This window comes from Chiroxiphia lanceolata, chromosome 1 (genome assembly GCF_009829145.1).
Source record: "Chiroxiphia lanceolata isolate bChiLan1 chromosome 1, bChiLan1.pri, whole genome shotgun sequence".
NCBI lineage: Eukaryota > Metazoa > Chordata > Aves > Passeriformes > Pipridae > Chiroxiphia > Chiroxiphia lanceolata.
Genome location: NC_045637.1, coordinates 84,714,059 through 84,730,262, shown reverse-complemented (window position 1 = coordinate 84,730,262; position 16,204 = coordinate 84,714,059). Strand labels below are relative to the sequence as shown.

At 46.4% G+C, this 16,204-nt stretch overlaps 1 protein-coding gene across 10 annotated transcripts in view; it reads right to left on the bottom strand.

Annotated features, from left to right (window-relative positions):
* Nucleotides 1-15,772, bottom strand: part of ZCCHC2 (zinc finger CCHC-type containing 2) — a 42,736-nt gene extending 26,964 nt beyond the window's left edge. For 3 of the 10 annotated variants that reach the window (XM_032689996.1, XM_032689968.1, XM_032689977.1), the window contains exons 1-2: nt 14,510-15,579; nt 1,404-1,515 (exon numbers count right to left, since the gene is read on the bottom strand). In XM_032689996.1, coding sequence (XP_032545887.1) covers nt 1,404-1,515; nt 14,510-15,439 — 1,042 coding nt within the window. In that variant the 5' untranslated portion in view covers nt 15,440-15,579. Of the gene's footprint in view, nt 1-1,403; nt 1,516-14,509 lie in introns of all 10 variants that reach the window. The other 7 variants (XM_032689951.1, XM_032689959.1, XM_032690025.1 and 4 more) reach the window with 4 other exon arrangements.
* Between the last annotated feature and the right edge of the window lie 432 nt (nt 15,773-16,204).

Here is a 16,204-nt window from a genome sequence, read left to right as displayed (position 1 = left end):
CAGCTTCAGTTCCACAGTGTCAACAGACTTCTTTAAAATTCTGCTTCCACAATCACATTTTAAATATTCTAAATGGCTAAACCAAGAAGAAATGTTTGAACATACAAGCCAATGAGGTATGTTACATCTCCACATCCATTCTGGACACAACACATGCATTCAGGATGATTAAGTCAAGCATACGACACTGCTTCCACTTTAAGACTAAGTTAGATTTTTAAAATTCATATTTATCACAGCTGACAATAAGTTTTACTATCAGTGGTATTTCAAACCCAGTAAGGAGATTTCTGTAGCAGGGACTCTCTATCACATAACTGGGTAGCAAATATCACAAAATTATTCTGATCCTTCACTGTGGTTTCTCACTATGATAATACAAATGCAGAGAAATACTTAAGCTTTTTGCTAGATTAAATTATTCAACTTTTCTGTGCTTCTGTTACTTAATTCAAGAGTGTTACTAAAGAGATTCTCCCTTTGTGTTAGAAACACATGAATATGAACACTTTAAAATCCGTAAAAGGATTTGAAACAGGTTTGTTGTCTGTAATCTGCCATAATCTTTCTCTGTTGGTTTTCTTTTTTGTCAAGGAATCAAAAACTCTCAAATTGCTGGTCTTCAAAGTGCAATTAAATCTCCACAGTAAAGAGATGTTTATGAGGACAAAATAAATAGCAATTGTTTTCCTATATTGTCAGTTCTTTACTATCTGCAGACTATCTGTTGACTAATTTTGAGTAGACAAGGGATTGGCCAATCCTGTTGGAGAATAAAGGGTAAGAATAAATCTGTTTTCAATAATGCTTATTTTTTCAAAGAGAAGAAATTGTGCTTGCAATTGCATATTAGAGTTGTTTATGCTCAGAAGCCTTGTTCTCATTCTCCCCAACAGAGCCAGAAGACTGACTTCTGTGAAACCCTCTCACTTCTCCAAACTGCCACTTCTATAAAACTGCTAATACGTGGGTTTTCTTTTTTTTTTGATTAACCAAATATAACTGAATCAAGCAGCAAAATCCATCCATTGTTTCACATTATCTTCCTGTTTAGTTTTGCTTAAAAAAATCTAAATACTCGTATTAACACTGTTAATAAAATTGCATTAAATGTTCTTGTTTTCTTCCAAATCCCATCCCTTTTTTCAGTGGAAAGCCAACTTGCAATCAATTTTCATGCTTTCATTCACTATTAGTTAGCAGTGAACATGAATGACAACTTGTTATAATAAAGAAAAGACCAGGTACGCAGCAGAGAAGCTATTATACTTAAAATCATCGCAGATTGCTTCTCCTTCGGATGAACAGGAAGACAGATACAAGATTTCTACAACTCCAGGCAAATTTTAGTGCTCATAAAACCCCCTTACAGTGTTCCTCAAACTGAACCGCAGACAACGTACCTTCCCGCTGAGGTCTATGGGAAGCCATCGGTAGTCCATCATGAGGTGCTGTGGTTCGTTCTAGCAAACTGGTCTCATTACTCGACATGCAGTCACTGTGAGAAAAGTCATTCTAAATAGAGAAGGAAGAAAAAGGAAGAGTCTTAGTAGAATGTCTATTATTAAGCCTGACTCTAACCAGCAAATATTAAAAAAAAAGAAAAACCAAACGCAAAAACCCCAACAAACCACGCTTTACTTGGTATTCCACAGGAGAAAAATCCTGACAGTGGCAAAAAGATCATCATTAGCCACTTCATTTTTTTTTTTTTCTTTCTCTCTTTCTTTTTCACTTTCTTTCTTTCTTTTTCTTTCTCTCTCCCTTTCTCTCTCTCTCTCATTCGGGATCAAGAACACTGCTCCACTGGAAGACCTTCATAAAAGATGGGTAGAGGAAAAATATAAATCTCCAGACAGTACTCTTTAAATACAGGAGGTAAAAGATTCTGAAATTAAGTGCCAGAGTATATGCGGTTTTTTCTCCTCAAGGACTTGTGCAATGGGATGAGACAAACCATCAGCCAAGACTAGTTACCTCGTTTGTTAAAGACTGTCACAACAGAATGACCAGAATGAGGAAGCACAGAGAGGGCAAAAGACATCTGAATCCCCCACAGTTTGCCAATTCTTTAACAAACTTCTTCAAACGTGACAGATGTAAAGCTGGTTTAGTAAGATGAAACCAGCTTTAGGCTGGTGCATCATTTGTAGCATGAGTACAAACAGTGGCAACACCTAACAATACATCAAACCTACGCAGACCCAGGAGTGTACAGGCATCAAACCTGCCCTGGGCACGCTGGTAACCTAACTTTGATCAGTGACATCAGTAGCAGTGCACAGTTAGCAAGCGCCTTTAGACTGCACTGCAGATGGTCTGAGGAAGTAAATGATGTTTTAGCTGTTTCATCTAAACCAGTGTATGGCTTGTGCTCTACACTGAGTGTCAGTAATTTCAGGTTTCAAAGCCATCAGATTTAAAATATAAAGCATGCTTTGTTTCTTCAAGATAAAATTCATACCAGTCCCAAGTCACTCAGTAAACAATCTCAACAACCATGTAATAAATTATGTGTGCAATGTCAGATATGGAATAAGAAATGAAAATAGCTGTATGTAAATGAAATTGCATTTTAACAGCTTTAGCAAATTTCCAAGTTTATTTCACAAAAAAAAACAAACAAACAAACAAACAAAAACCAAACAAATCAACACACAAGCATGCTCTGGAGAGGCACTTTCAGATCTCCTCAAAAATCACACTGATACTGTTTTGGAAGACATTTTATAACAACAGTGGACATAACCGAACCAAAGTACCTGCACTTTTTAAGTGCTAACTCCTGGTCATGCATTATTCACAGAACTGTTGGCATTTGAGCACTAAAGCTACCCTGTTAAAGCTCTGATTCATTTAAGACTGTCCATAAAAAGCAGAACTAGTAGCTGGCTATGTCCAAACTAACAAGTTTAGCACATATTTTGGTGTGAGAGTTAAAGTATTTCTGCCAGGAAATCAAACAACTGAACCAAGATTTCTAGTGAAGATCAATGTCAATTCTCTGGTAGAGATAAGGTCTTAAACTACAGCAACATGCTGTGCCAAAGCAGCTTTAATATTTTTTGTCCATACTGCATACAGAGGATGACAGACATCTGGATTAACTCTGACAGAGACTCTCAAACTGTTCTATTTGTTTTACTTTACTAGGAAGTCTTTTTCCACCTCTGAAATGATCAGCATAAGGGCTGAAAGCACTGCTTCATTCATCCCACCTAATCACCTTATAAAAAATTCACAAATAGATCTAAAACCAATCAAATTTACAGTCAGATCTTCTTTTGCATTCAAAGTCAGACTATTTGTTTTGATTAACAAAAAAATAAGCTACAGTCTGTTCTAAAAAAATAATTGCTAGTTAAGAAGTCAATGAAATCATGAGCAGTTTTTAGGAGAGATGTAGAAATAAGATTTACTTCAAAGAAGTATTCTGTTCAGCTCATGTCAAAGAAGCATTAAATGCTGCTCCTGCACCTAATACTACAAAACTGCTTCTCATATAGCACATACATCATCTTTGTAACAGCATTCAAGTACTTTTGCAGTGAATTATTCTAGAATGGTTACTTTTCTATCCATGGTAGCGTTCTGTAACAGGCAAGCTACAACCACATTTGAAGGCTGCCTCTAAACTGCAAAACATTACACGGTTCAAACCTGTATTTAAAACAAGTCCTGATACAGATGGTTATAAAATCATAACTATAAAAACCCTCATAATTTATTCACTTGAATTCTTTGCCTGGAAAGTTAAAGCAGTAATATGCACTGCGTGTATTTTGTGACTGCTGGCTTTCACAACACCCAGTGCAGTACAGGAGGTAAATAGCAGGGAAATCCAGGGCAGTCACCGCGTTACCTCACAGCCTGCAAGGGCTGTTCCTGTGCAGCTCCAGATCCTGTCTTAAGCTGCACTACAACTCTTCACTTTTGCTGGTACCTACTGTAACAGTCCTATATCAAACACTCACAAGTACCTAAAATACAAGCGGCACTGTCAGAGCAGACAACTCCAGCACTCAAGTGACTGGAAAGTCTAGCCAGTCTCAAGGGCCAATGAATATTAAGAGTGACATTGTGTGTTGCTATCTGGTGCAAATCACACCACAAACACAAGTCCTTTAAAACCCAGTATACTGCTGAGGAAGGTGATTCTGGATGGCACTAACTGTGCCAGTCATTTCCTGTCAATGAATAAAACTGTATATTCTGTATTCACACCACACATGCAAGTGTAAGGTTAACTCTTGCATAAGGTTATGTCACTGTAAGGCTTTCACATGCAAGGATTTACTGTGGCTCACAGTGCTGCTGCTAATGATTAAAATATAGTGAAGCAAGAAATGTGGGTGGCCTCAAACCAGATGCCAGATAATGCATTTGATAATCACACAGGTCCTTGTGACGGGCTGGAGAATTAACTATATTTTTTTCTTGAAAGTGAAATGAGCTGAGAGAGTGCTCTAAAAATTGTCTGCTTTTACCATCTAGACCAGAGTTTTGCATCAAACAAATCTTTCCTCATATGGTTGAAAGCAAGTACCATATTAAAAAACCAACCTTATCACTTGAGATGTTTCTGAGGACTGCATCATAGAATCATAGAATGTTTTGGGTTGGAAAGGACTTTAAAGCTCATCTAGTTCCAACCCCCTTGCCATGGGCAGGGACACTTTCCACTAGATGAGGTTGCTAACAGCCTTATCCAACCTGGGCTTGAACACTTCTAGGGAGACAGCATCCACAACTTCCCTAGGAAACCTGTTCAGGTGCTTCACCACCCTCACAGTAAAGAATTTCTTCCTAATATCTAGGATGCAGTTGGATTTCTGAGCTGGATGCACATGTTGCCAGGTCACATTGAGCTTCTCCTCAAACAACGCCCTCAAGTCCTTCTCCTCAGGGCTGCTCTCAATCCATTCTCTGCCCAGCTTGTATTTGTGCTTGGGATTGCCCCAGCCCACCAGCAGAACCTTGCACTTGGCCTTATTGAACTTCCTGAGATTTGCACAGGCCCACCTCTCAAGCCTGTCAAGGTCCCTGTGGATGCCATCCCTTCTCTCCGGTGTGTCAACTGCACCACACAACTTGGCATCATTGGCAGACTTGCCGAGGGTGCACTCAATCCCACTGTCTGTGTCACCAACAAAGATGTAAAACAGTGCCAGTCCCAATACCAACCCCTGAGGAACACCACTCATCACTGGTCTCCACTTGGACCAGTGAGCCGTTGAAAACAGCTCTTTGAGTGCGATCATCCAGCCAATTCCTTATCCACCAAACGTCCATCTGTCAAATCCGTGTCTCTCCAGTTTAGAGACAGTATCAAATGCTTTGCACAAATCCAGGTAGATGACGTCAGTTGCTCTTCCCTTATCCACCAGCGCTGTAACCCCATCGCAGAAGGCCATCAAATTTGTCAGACACGATTTGTTCTTAGCAAAGTCATGCTGACTGTCACCAAACACCTCTTCATTTTTCATGATCCAGGCACAGAGGTGAGATTGACCAGCCTCTAGTTCCCCAGGTCTTCCTTATTTCCCTTCTTAAAAAAGGGGGTTATGTTTTCCCTTTTCCAGTCAGTGAAAACTTCATCAGACTGCCATGACTTCTGAAATAGGATGGATAGTGGCCTAGACACTTCAACTGTTAGTTGCCACAGGACCCGTGGATGCATCTTATCCGGTCCCATTGATTTGAGCACTGTCATGTTCCTTACATGGTCTTGAACCTGTTCTCCTACAGCTGGTGGTTCTTCATTCTCCCAGTCCCTGACTTTGCCTTCTGCCACTTCAATGGTGTGGGCTGGAGAATGTGATGGTGAAGACCAAGGCAAAAGAAGTTACTGAGTACCTTGACCTTCTCCATATCCCAGGATTTAGTTCTATCAGGGCTTTAGCTTTCCTAATATGAACGCTGGCTGCTCAGACAGTTTGTATTTCTCTCAGGGTACCTATCCCTGCTTCCACTCTTTATAGGCTTCCTTTTCACGTTTGAGTTTGTCCAGGAGCTCCTTGTTCATCCACAAAGGCTTCCTAATGTTTTTGCCTGACTTCCTCATTCATTGGGATGCATCGCTTCTGAGCTTGGAGGAGGTGATCCTTTAATATCAATCAGTGTTCTGGGGTCCCTCTTCCCTCCAGGGCTTTATTCTGCGGTACTCTACCAACCAGACTTATGAAGAAGAGGTCACAGTCTGCTCTCCTAAAGTTCAGGAGTGTTTGTGACTCGAGGTCCAGGGGTGCTTGTCTGTAACACAAGAATCATATCTCTAAAGTGGAGATCCTGCTGAGAAGGATGTTGCCCTAATGTCACATGAGCTGAGCAGATTTCAGCCAGCCTACACATGACAGATGTCCAAACTCTGCCTTTTATCAAGGTAGATGGCTGATCAAAAAACATCATGCTGGCACTGGTTTGGCAATATGCAATGAAATCTGTTACTGGATAGCCTACTAATCATCATGAGGAAGTGACTGATGCACATAAGTCTTCTGATGTTTGCATTGTACTTTCATAAAAGAACTATTCATTCATCAGCTCTGATGAACACTAACAAGGTAAAGCTGCTTGCAGCAGCTGGACAGTTTGATTAGTTCTGTATGCCCAAATACGAAAGATTATTTTTCTGCAAGACGACAGTAAATGTGCTATTAGGGACAGCACTTGCAGATTGTGCAGATGTAAACTGGTACAGCTTGTTCATTCGTGTGCAAGTGGGAACTGACAAACAAAACCAGATGAAAGAAAGCATCTTGGAAAAAATCAAGGTCTAACTCATGATTGTAAGTTATCAGCTACAGCATCTGTACCTTCAAGAATTTCAAGTGATGTCAGAATAATCATTAAGAGATGTGGTACCAGTTACAAGACCAAAACCACAATTTGCTTAAAACAATCCTTCCAAGCTATTACCCTTATTGCTTCACTGCAGTGATACACAGATACGTCGCTACGTAGCTATGGTAGCACAAAGGCTGAACATCACGTCTCCAGAAGCAACAACTGGGTGAGCTGCACATGTACCTGTGTGCTGCTAAACCCTCTCTTGCTGACAACAGCAGCAGAGATGAAGTCTTACTCAACACAGTGAGCAACTGTGTCTGCACCTCATCACCTAATTCCCACTGTGGTTTGGATACAGGGATAGAACTGAGATTCATGCCATCTTAAATGGAAACCCAGCACACGCATTTAATATTCACAAATGCAAACATACAGGGCAGCAATGCTTCAAAACCTGTTTCATGCTGACCACTGTTGACACAACAGATCGTCCCCCATGCAAAAAGATCCAGTACGGTCTTGGACAAGTTGCTGGGCAAAACCAAGATCAAGACTGCAGACAATTGCCCAACTGACACTGCTGCTAAGCCAGGCTTCAGTTTGCAAGCTTTGAACTACACAATAGCACTGTCCCACTGACTTGAGATGCAGAGAGCTCTGCAAAGACTATGAGCAGAATCAGCCTCAAGATCTAAGATCACAAAGATCTACCAAATTATCTCTCTTGTGGCCACAACCAACAAACAACTTAGATGCTTCCTTGTTAACTTATCTTTCAACATGCAGAATCAACCTCTAGAACACATAGAACCTTTATTCCACATAGAACCACAGCTGGAGAAATGGGCTGACAGGAACCTCAGGAAGTTCAACTTGGGGAAGTGCAAAATCCTGCACCTGGGGAAGAACATCTACAGGCACCACACAAGCTGAGACCTAACCAACTATAAAGCAGCTTTGCAGAGAAAGACCTATACACATAAAAATGTGCATACATATATATATATATACACACATATACACACACATATCTGAAAGGAGGATGCAAAGAGGATGGAGCCAGGTTCTTTTCAGTGGTGACCAGTGACAGGAGCAGAGGTAATGAGCAGAAATTGAAACACAGGAGATTCCCTCTGAAGATCTGGAAACACTTTTTCAGTGTGAGGGTGACTGAGCACAGGTTGCCTAGAGAGGTTGTGGAGCCTACATCCATAAAGATACTCAAAGGTCATTTGAACACGGTCCTAGGGAACCAGCTGTAGGTGGCCCTGCTTAAGCAGGGGCAGGTGATGCACAAGACAATCTCCAGAAGTCTCAGCCAGCCTCAGTCCCTTTGTGGTTCTGTGACCAGACCAAAAAATCCCATCATATGCTCAATAAAAGCCTGACTGGCTGAACACATGCTTCAAATGGATTATGTGCAACAGCCCTATTAACTCATATCTAGTAAGCTGGACTGCATAGAGAGTACATGCAGGTGTCTAAGTGTACTTTAAGGCACACTTGTTTAGTGAAACTATTTTAAGAGCTCACCTGTAAGAGGCAGCAACAAACACTACAATGGAGACAGAAACCTTCTGACAAAACATCAGCTGATTCAGGGAAGAAAAGTACATCAGGTGACAGCTTCAGCAATCACATACTGACTAACTTGTAGCACTATGAAATCATAACAATTTTGAGACAAGGGGCATACCAATCTCTTATGTAGCACTAACAACTTCAGCTCTCAAGGCCTGTGGCAATTACCTTTGAAGTTCTAGGCATGCCAGCTACACCAGTGATTTACAGCACTGGGGGAATAGCATACCTCACGTTTGATAGAAACAAAGTGTGTTCTTGTTCTCTCACCTGCATCTGAACTTTTAACAGGACCTAAACCACAGTTTCAGTCCAACCTAGCTAGCCCATGACAAAATAGAGAACTTGAAGCTATAGCCAGCAATGCACCACTTCAGGTGTTACTGTATCGCCAGGTGGCTGCTCATCCAACAGCTGTGCAACTTCAGTACTCTTACTATTGTCTGTTGAGTGGATAACAACAAAATTACTTGAGTGTAGCAGTTTAGACTAATACAAAAAATTATTCTCATAACAGTGTAGAGTGACAGAAATACTGAAAAAAAAATTGCCCCTTAAGAGTGGTTCACTGAAGTACAATCAGTCCTGAGAAGAGACTGTGCCTTCAGTAAACCTCTAAGTTTACTACCATTAGAGGGTAATATGTCATTTTGTCCAATACTTGAACTCCAGCATAGTTTAAAAGTATTCTATGGCAGCTATGAATGTCAGAAAAACTCTGTCTTCTTGTTATCTCACTCTTAAGACACTTCCCAAGGCACTAAATCTTCTTTAACTGTTAAAAGTATTTTTACTTTTTTCTCCCAAAAAGGACAAGATTAAGACGTTGAGGAAATGCAAGAAATACACAAAGGAATGCAGTTTCCAGCTGGATCTCTCAGAATGTCTCCTGCAAGCTTTGATCTCTAGAAGTAAAAAACCCTTAGACTTGGAGGATACTACAGAAATTCATCAAATCTTGGAGGAAAAATAGACATTTTGTATTAATTATAGTTAACAAAGAACTAGCTGTAGTGTTTTCTAGGGCAGTTATGGCTAGACACTGATACTAGCAAGTAAACGAGGTGACAGATTTAAGCTGACAGAATCCTACAGACTTCAGAAGTTTCATAGACACAACCATCTTATTGCTGCTTTATGCATACTTTTCTGCAGTTCTTCATAAAATGCTGGGAGTCCTCAGTACTCCAAGCCCAGTAAGATCCTGCTACCTACAAATAAGTCAACACTGGGCAACACTGAAAAACAGACCACAGCATAACTACAAGCAACTTAAATACAAGCATTAAGAAGTCACGGGTATATTTTCAACACCCTCCATTCTCATTTACTATGTTGGAGAAGAAACTGAAAACAGGGGGAACAACAAGAGGCTGATAAAGCCTAGTGTAAAGTGACTGGGAAAGGCCACAAATTTGCCCTAACACCTCATATTTAGAATTAAATCACTAAAACAACTCAAAGCAGTCAAAGTTTTTATTCTGCAATTTCCTGGAGCATTAGCACACACATGTAGACAGAAGTCTTTCATTTCAGGCATTGTCTTTTATCTAGTTATGACTTCCTTTCCAGAGAACTTCCAGTAATGTTTCTGGAAATCTTTAACTCCTCTTTGGAGCCAGAGAAATTCCTGTTCAGAGACAAGGCTACTCGGTTCAGTGAGGGAGCTGGAATACTTTTTATGTTAATACACAAAACTTGTAAAACATTTGTATTTTCCTGGAGCATAATACCACTTAAAAGGTCTTTGCCAAGATAAAATCACATTTTTTACCTTTATGTCTCTTATTTAAACCAGACTCTGAAGACACTTCTCCTTATACTCAGTTCTATGACACTAAAAACAGTGCACCGTAGCTTCAAAATGAGATTGCCAGTATTTTTCTTCCCAGACAGAGCTCTTAGATTCCAAAATTAAATTCTACTACCTTGTGGTACTTGCTGCAAGTGACTGAAGATCAATTATAAATGCACTCTTTGATTTGCAGACACAATATCCCATAAATAGAAGAGTACTAAGAAAAATACTCCGTAAATAGGAACTTTCCCTTCGTTTGTAAGTAGAGATTTTTTTTCTGTAAAGAATCCTCCAGCCAGCTAATTACAATGCTATTCAGCAAACCATTATCTCCAGGAGATTGCTTATTTCAACAGAACCTCGGTTCTATTACTGTCAAGTATGCCTGATTAAATGTTCCAGTGTCTAAAACAAGTCACACTTATTATGTGAGCAGATATTCAGAGCTCCTTCAGTATTTCAGCATTTTGATCTCAGATCTTGGAAGGGATGGACCAAGATAAGCAATAAAATCAAACAGCTTTGATAATGATGCACTTACTAAACAAGAATAATCAACACATGAGTTAAGCTATGTGCTCTGTTACTTAAACCAACATACAGTGGTATCAGCAAAATCTTTGCACATTAATGCTTGTTTTATGACCACAGATGTGAATGCTTCTGGTTTATTCTTATATTTCAACTTTAGATTCAAAGTTCATATTCTGCACAGCTTAATGTACCAATGACTTTTTTCCAAAAGGTGTTACTATAAACTACACCCTAAATTAAAAATCTGAAAATCTTGTTTCTACCTGAAGTGTAAAAAGCCAAAAGCCTTCTTTCAGAACACTTTCATAAAGAAACAAAATTTATGCACTCGTAAGACAATCCTAGCTCTGCCCATCCCACCCAGTCCTACCACTCACAGTCCTTATCTCCTACAACTTTTAATTCCTCAGCCACTTGGAGCTAAATTTGTTAAAATGTACTACTAGGAAATTTTAAATTTTTAAAGGATTGTTAAAATTAAGACACCAAAACCACCAACAATTCCATTAACCCTTTGTCATAAAGCAACTTTAATGTGAGCTCAATCTTATCAGACAGCACAGCCATATCCAGAAAACATAATCCCAACAACGGGAGAAAGAAAACTGCTTTATGTTCTAGTAATCCCCCAAAAATTCTTTGTAGGTGAACCTCTCAAGCCTTGCCGTTCACTATAGCTAGATGTTATAGCTCCTTGAAACCTAGAACCGAGCCATTTTGTTAGATATGCCACGTCCAATTGCAAGGTCCTTGCTCTAAGCAATTCCGAATCCAGAACTGACAAAGCACCTGGTTCAGCTCCAGGTCAGAACTCCATCACCTCTGCAGGCTGATTTCACATAACTGTTGTCAGCCACAGGAACACGTTATTATTATTTCACGTCCCATGAGAACAGCTCTGCGACCGCCTTCAGACCCGTCAGGAGCCGGGAGCTGAGAACGCCCGGGAGCGCTCAGCAAGGGAACACCAGCGCTGAGCTCGCAGCCTCTCGGCACGAAACAGCCCTTGCGCTTATCTGCTCGATAAACCGGGCACACCACAGCCCCTCTCGGGACAGCCCTTCCCAACGCTTCGGGAGCAAGTCTGCGGGCTGGGGCGCGGGGGCAGCACAACCCGCCTACCCCCCCGTCCATTATGCAACGAAGGCACCGCCCCTTCCCAGTGGGACGGGCCGGGAGCCGCCCCGCGGGCACGTGACCGGGAGCGCCGCCGCCGCCATGTTGGACGGGGGCGGGAAGGGAAGCGGCGTCGACCATCCGTTCTCGCATCCCTGTCGGGGGAGGGGGCTGAGGAGAGGACCCTCCTCCCCCACCGGCACCGCGAGGCAGCGGGGCTGTGCCCTCCATGATCCACCCGTCCTCCCCGCAAACAAAGAGCGGGGTCACCCCCTTCCCCCCGCCGTTCTCCGGCCCGTAACGGTGTTCGGTGGGTTGGGGCGCCGTATCCGCCCTCCCCACTCCTGTCCTGCCCTCGCCATGCCCGGCAGTCCCCGTGGAGACAGTGCAAGCCCGCCTTCCACCGCGACAGGACCCGCCTGCCCCGGCCCTTCCCGTGCGGCCGCGGGCTGGCCCGGGGAGCACCGCGACCACCTCGCGGGCTCCGGGGAAGCAGCGCTGCTTGGGCTGCCTGGCACAGAGCGGGTTATTCCCAGACCGGGAGCTCAGCCGAATAAATATGCAGAGAGGTCCTTCTGAACCCTTCAGGTTCACAAACGCAGAGCCCTGAAGGCACTCAAATTTCAGAGATATGAGGAGGATAAAAGGCCTGTGGACATCCGACAGAATTTCAAATCAAGTCCAACAGTGCAGTAGCATTTTGCCAGGGCAGTCTTTAAAACCCTGCTACCGACTCCATTTCCTCCAATGTCCTATCTGTAAGGGTCCCACCATTCCCGTGGATGTGAACTAAAAATACTCAGCAGAAACCCCCTGATCCTTCTGTTCCCTGCCAGTCGTTACTTCCCAGAGAGACTCTGCTGTATTTACAATTAGCCATTAAGAAAGGGGGGAGGAGGGGAGGCGACGGAAGCCTATAGAAGAGATGCCATTTCACTCCTGTGTAGACTAGAGTATGTGATGTGCATGTTCAGCCAAGCTGACTTGCGTCTCTTAAGTGTTCCCTGAGCAAACCACAACCTGGAAGGCTGCTTTTACACCGAAGCCAGAATGCTGCACAAAACTGACTTCAATTCCAGTAGTTGTCGGGTGCCTGATCTCCTAACTGCATTTGGTGGGACATGCTAAGGAGCTACAACTGCTGTGCCAGTTTCAGGCAGGAAGTATGTTTCCGGTTAATTGCACTTTAAACCCAGAAAGAACATTGTCCGGTTTAACCACTTCCTGAAGTTCGATCTTCGCCCCGGAAAGATGGACTTTCAGGATTAATTTTGGGATAGAGCTAGACTCGATGCAGGCCAGTGAGCCAAAATAAACACTTTTTGGACTGATGCTATGATTTCAGTACTGTAACATCTACCCATTAGTTTATGACCTGCCAAATGTGCTTTGACCTTTAAATGATACAAGCATTTGCTTAATATGCCTGAAGGCTTAGAAATTCACCCCTGTCTCCTCTGAGTACTCCTCAAGAGCACATCCCATCTTCAGCAAACAGAAGAAGGAGCCATGCCTTTTATATGGCAGGCAATGTAAACCAGTTTTCTACAAGTGGCTGAAACGGATTGCACTACAAGCAAACAGAAAAAAAAAATCCCAAAATCCCAACCCTTACTGCTTTGAACCCTTTCCTGTCAAGTACCTTATAAAAACCTGATGTGTTCAGTGGAACAGTGCTATAAACACCTGTCTTCCAGCCCTTTCTTCCCCTTTGCATGAGAGGCCATCTATAGACCAAAAACTGCAGAGCTCCAAGAAGATGGTTTGGCCGCATAAATACGGGGCAGATTTTAAAGACAACACTTGTCAAGAGGGCAGCAGTGGATGCCACGGGGGGGAAAACCTCCACTTAAACAGAGCTGCTGCACAGGAGAATGCTTCAGTGTCACTCACTACAACTCCTTATTCTTGATGACAGCCACCTCCTAGCAACAAGTGGCACATCTGCTTTCAAGATGTGCTCTGCTGTTTCCTGACAACCACCAAAAAAATCAGTTTTCTCTGAACAGAAGCTCCAGTTGTGACACTTTAATTTGTTGCTTTAGTAGAATCATTACCACCCCATCCCAAATGTCATCAGCCACCTCACAGAGCACGGCTTTTCAGAAAACGAGCCTCAGAGCTGGTGACCGGACTGCTGCCCTGATGCTTGCCAAGTTTGGGCCTGTGTCTCATTTTGAGAGGGGGCAGGGGAGCAGGTTCCATATAAAAATTATTTCAACGTGTTCTATTGGTTTTAAGCCCCTAGAGAACACTCTCGTAGGCAATCTGGTCTCAGTCTAGCATTATTATTTCTATTTTTACAAGTTTAGTCAAGCTGTTGCTGGTACTCATGGATACAGTGGCCTACTGCACATGAGGCAGCCAGTTCAGAACTGTGCACGATGCACTCCAGCACGGCAGGGTTCCAGAAAAAGAGCAGTGCTTCCGAAAGCACAGCAGGCTAGAAAAATCAGCCCTCCCTCCCTAACAAGAAATTCGTAGTAGACGCCCCACAGCAGGTTGTGAGGGAGGCCGGGGCAGACACTGCTGGGTGGGGGAGGATGGGAGGGGCCACGTCCCACTGTGGGGGCTTCGGGGAAAAGCAAGCGGCCGCCTCCAGCTCCTAGGAAAACGGGAGGAAGCGATGGAAGAAGAAGGAAACCGCCCGCTGAGATGGCGCAGCAGGAAGGGAGCAGGACGCGGCGTTACCTGGGCTGGGTGGCGGCCGAACCCCTCCTCCTCCTCCTGGTCCCTGCACAGGGCCGTCCGCAGCCGTTCCAGGTGCTCCCGCAGGGTGACCCGCTGGTGGAAGGAGAAGGCCGGGTGCAGCGAGGCCATGGTGAAGAGCAGGAGCAGCTCCTCCTGCGCGCCGCAGCCCAGGCCCTGGGCGGCGGGCAGCCCGGCCTGCCCGTTCTCCGCCGCTCCGTCCATCACCACCACCACGTCCCCCTCCTCCTCCTCCTCCTCTTCCTCGTCCTCCTCGGCGGGGGCCCGCCGCGCCGCGGGGCAGCTCTGCAGGATGGAGTCCACCTGGGGCAGGAGGCGGTGCAGGCGGCCGGCGGCCTCGCGGTTCTCGGAGCCCAGCAGGGCCAGGTACACGATGAGCTTGGAGCGCACGGCGGGGTCGCGGAAGTCTCCGAGCTGCCCGGGGTCGCTGAGCCCGTTGGCCTTGGCCTCCGAGTCGCGGAGGCAGTGGTAGTCCTTGCGGGCCAGGTCCTCCAGGCAGGAGCCCAGGAACCGCAGCTCCAGCGGGTTGCACAGGTCCAGCAGCCCCACCATGAACTCAAGGCGCTGCGCCGAGCCCAGTACCAGCCCGAACCACTCGTACACCGTCTCCTTGTCGGTGCGTGCGGCCGCCGAGCCGGGACTGCCGCCGCCCGGAGCGCCGAGCGCGGCGGGGGGGGGCGGCGGGCCGGGCCCGGGCCCCGGCCCCAGGCCGTGCAGCCGGCTCGGCCTCTCCAGTCCGCAGCCCCTCCCCGCCGCCGCCGCGGCACCCCCGCGAGCCCGGGGCACCTGCTGCTGCAGCGGGAGGTGACAGTCCAAGGCACCGCCGGGCTCCTTCAACCCCGCCGCCGTCGCATCTTCCGCCGCCGCTGCCTTGTGGCTCGTCTGCTTCAGGGGCAGCTTCATCTTCAGCATCCTCGGCGGCGGCACGGGAGGGACTCGGCGCCCGCCGGGACCCGGCGGCAGCAGGAGCGGGGAGCGGGGGGAGGGCACGCGAGGCTCAGGCGAATCCGCTCATGCCGCTCATGCGGCCCGGCCGGCGCGGGAGCGGCGCGCGCGCGCGGGCGGGGGGGCGGCAGAGCGGGCCCGGCGGGCGGGGAGCGGGCGGGCGGGGCGGGGCTCGCTCGCGGCGGCGGCGGCGACTCCCCGTCTCCGCCTTTGCCCAGCGCGCTCTCGCGGCGGTCCCCCCTCTCCCCGCCTTTGCCCGGTGCCCGCGCAGAGCCGGTGGGCGCGGGCGGTTGCGCGCTCGCGGCCCCGGGCGGCGCGACAGGACCGGCCGAGGCCCAAGATACCGTTGGGGGTGAGGGGGGGGCGGGCGGAGCGCGCGCGCCTCTCCGCCTATCGGCGCCGCCCGCGTCAGCGCGCGCCCGCCGCCGCCGTGGGGAGGGCTCGGAGGGCGGGGGGGGGAGCTCGCGGGGCGGGGCGTTACGCGCGGCGTTGCGCGGGCCTGTGCGCGCGCGGCGCGCCCCCGGCGCGCGCGGCCCCCGCGGCCCCGCCCCGCCCCGCCCCGCCCCGCCCGGGGCCTGCCCTCCCCGCGCCCGAGCTAGAAACGGGTGGAGGCCACGCGTGTGCCCCGGGAGTACCACTGCTCCCGCCGGTGGGAACAGCGCAGCGGGAGTCCAGGAGCCAGCCGCCTTGTCTTCTGGGTAGAAGATTTCCCTGCGATACGGCCGTGCGTTG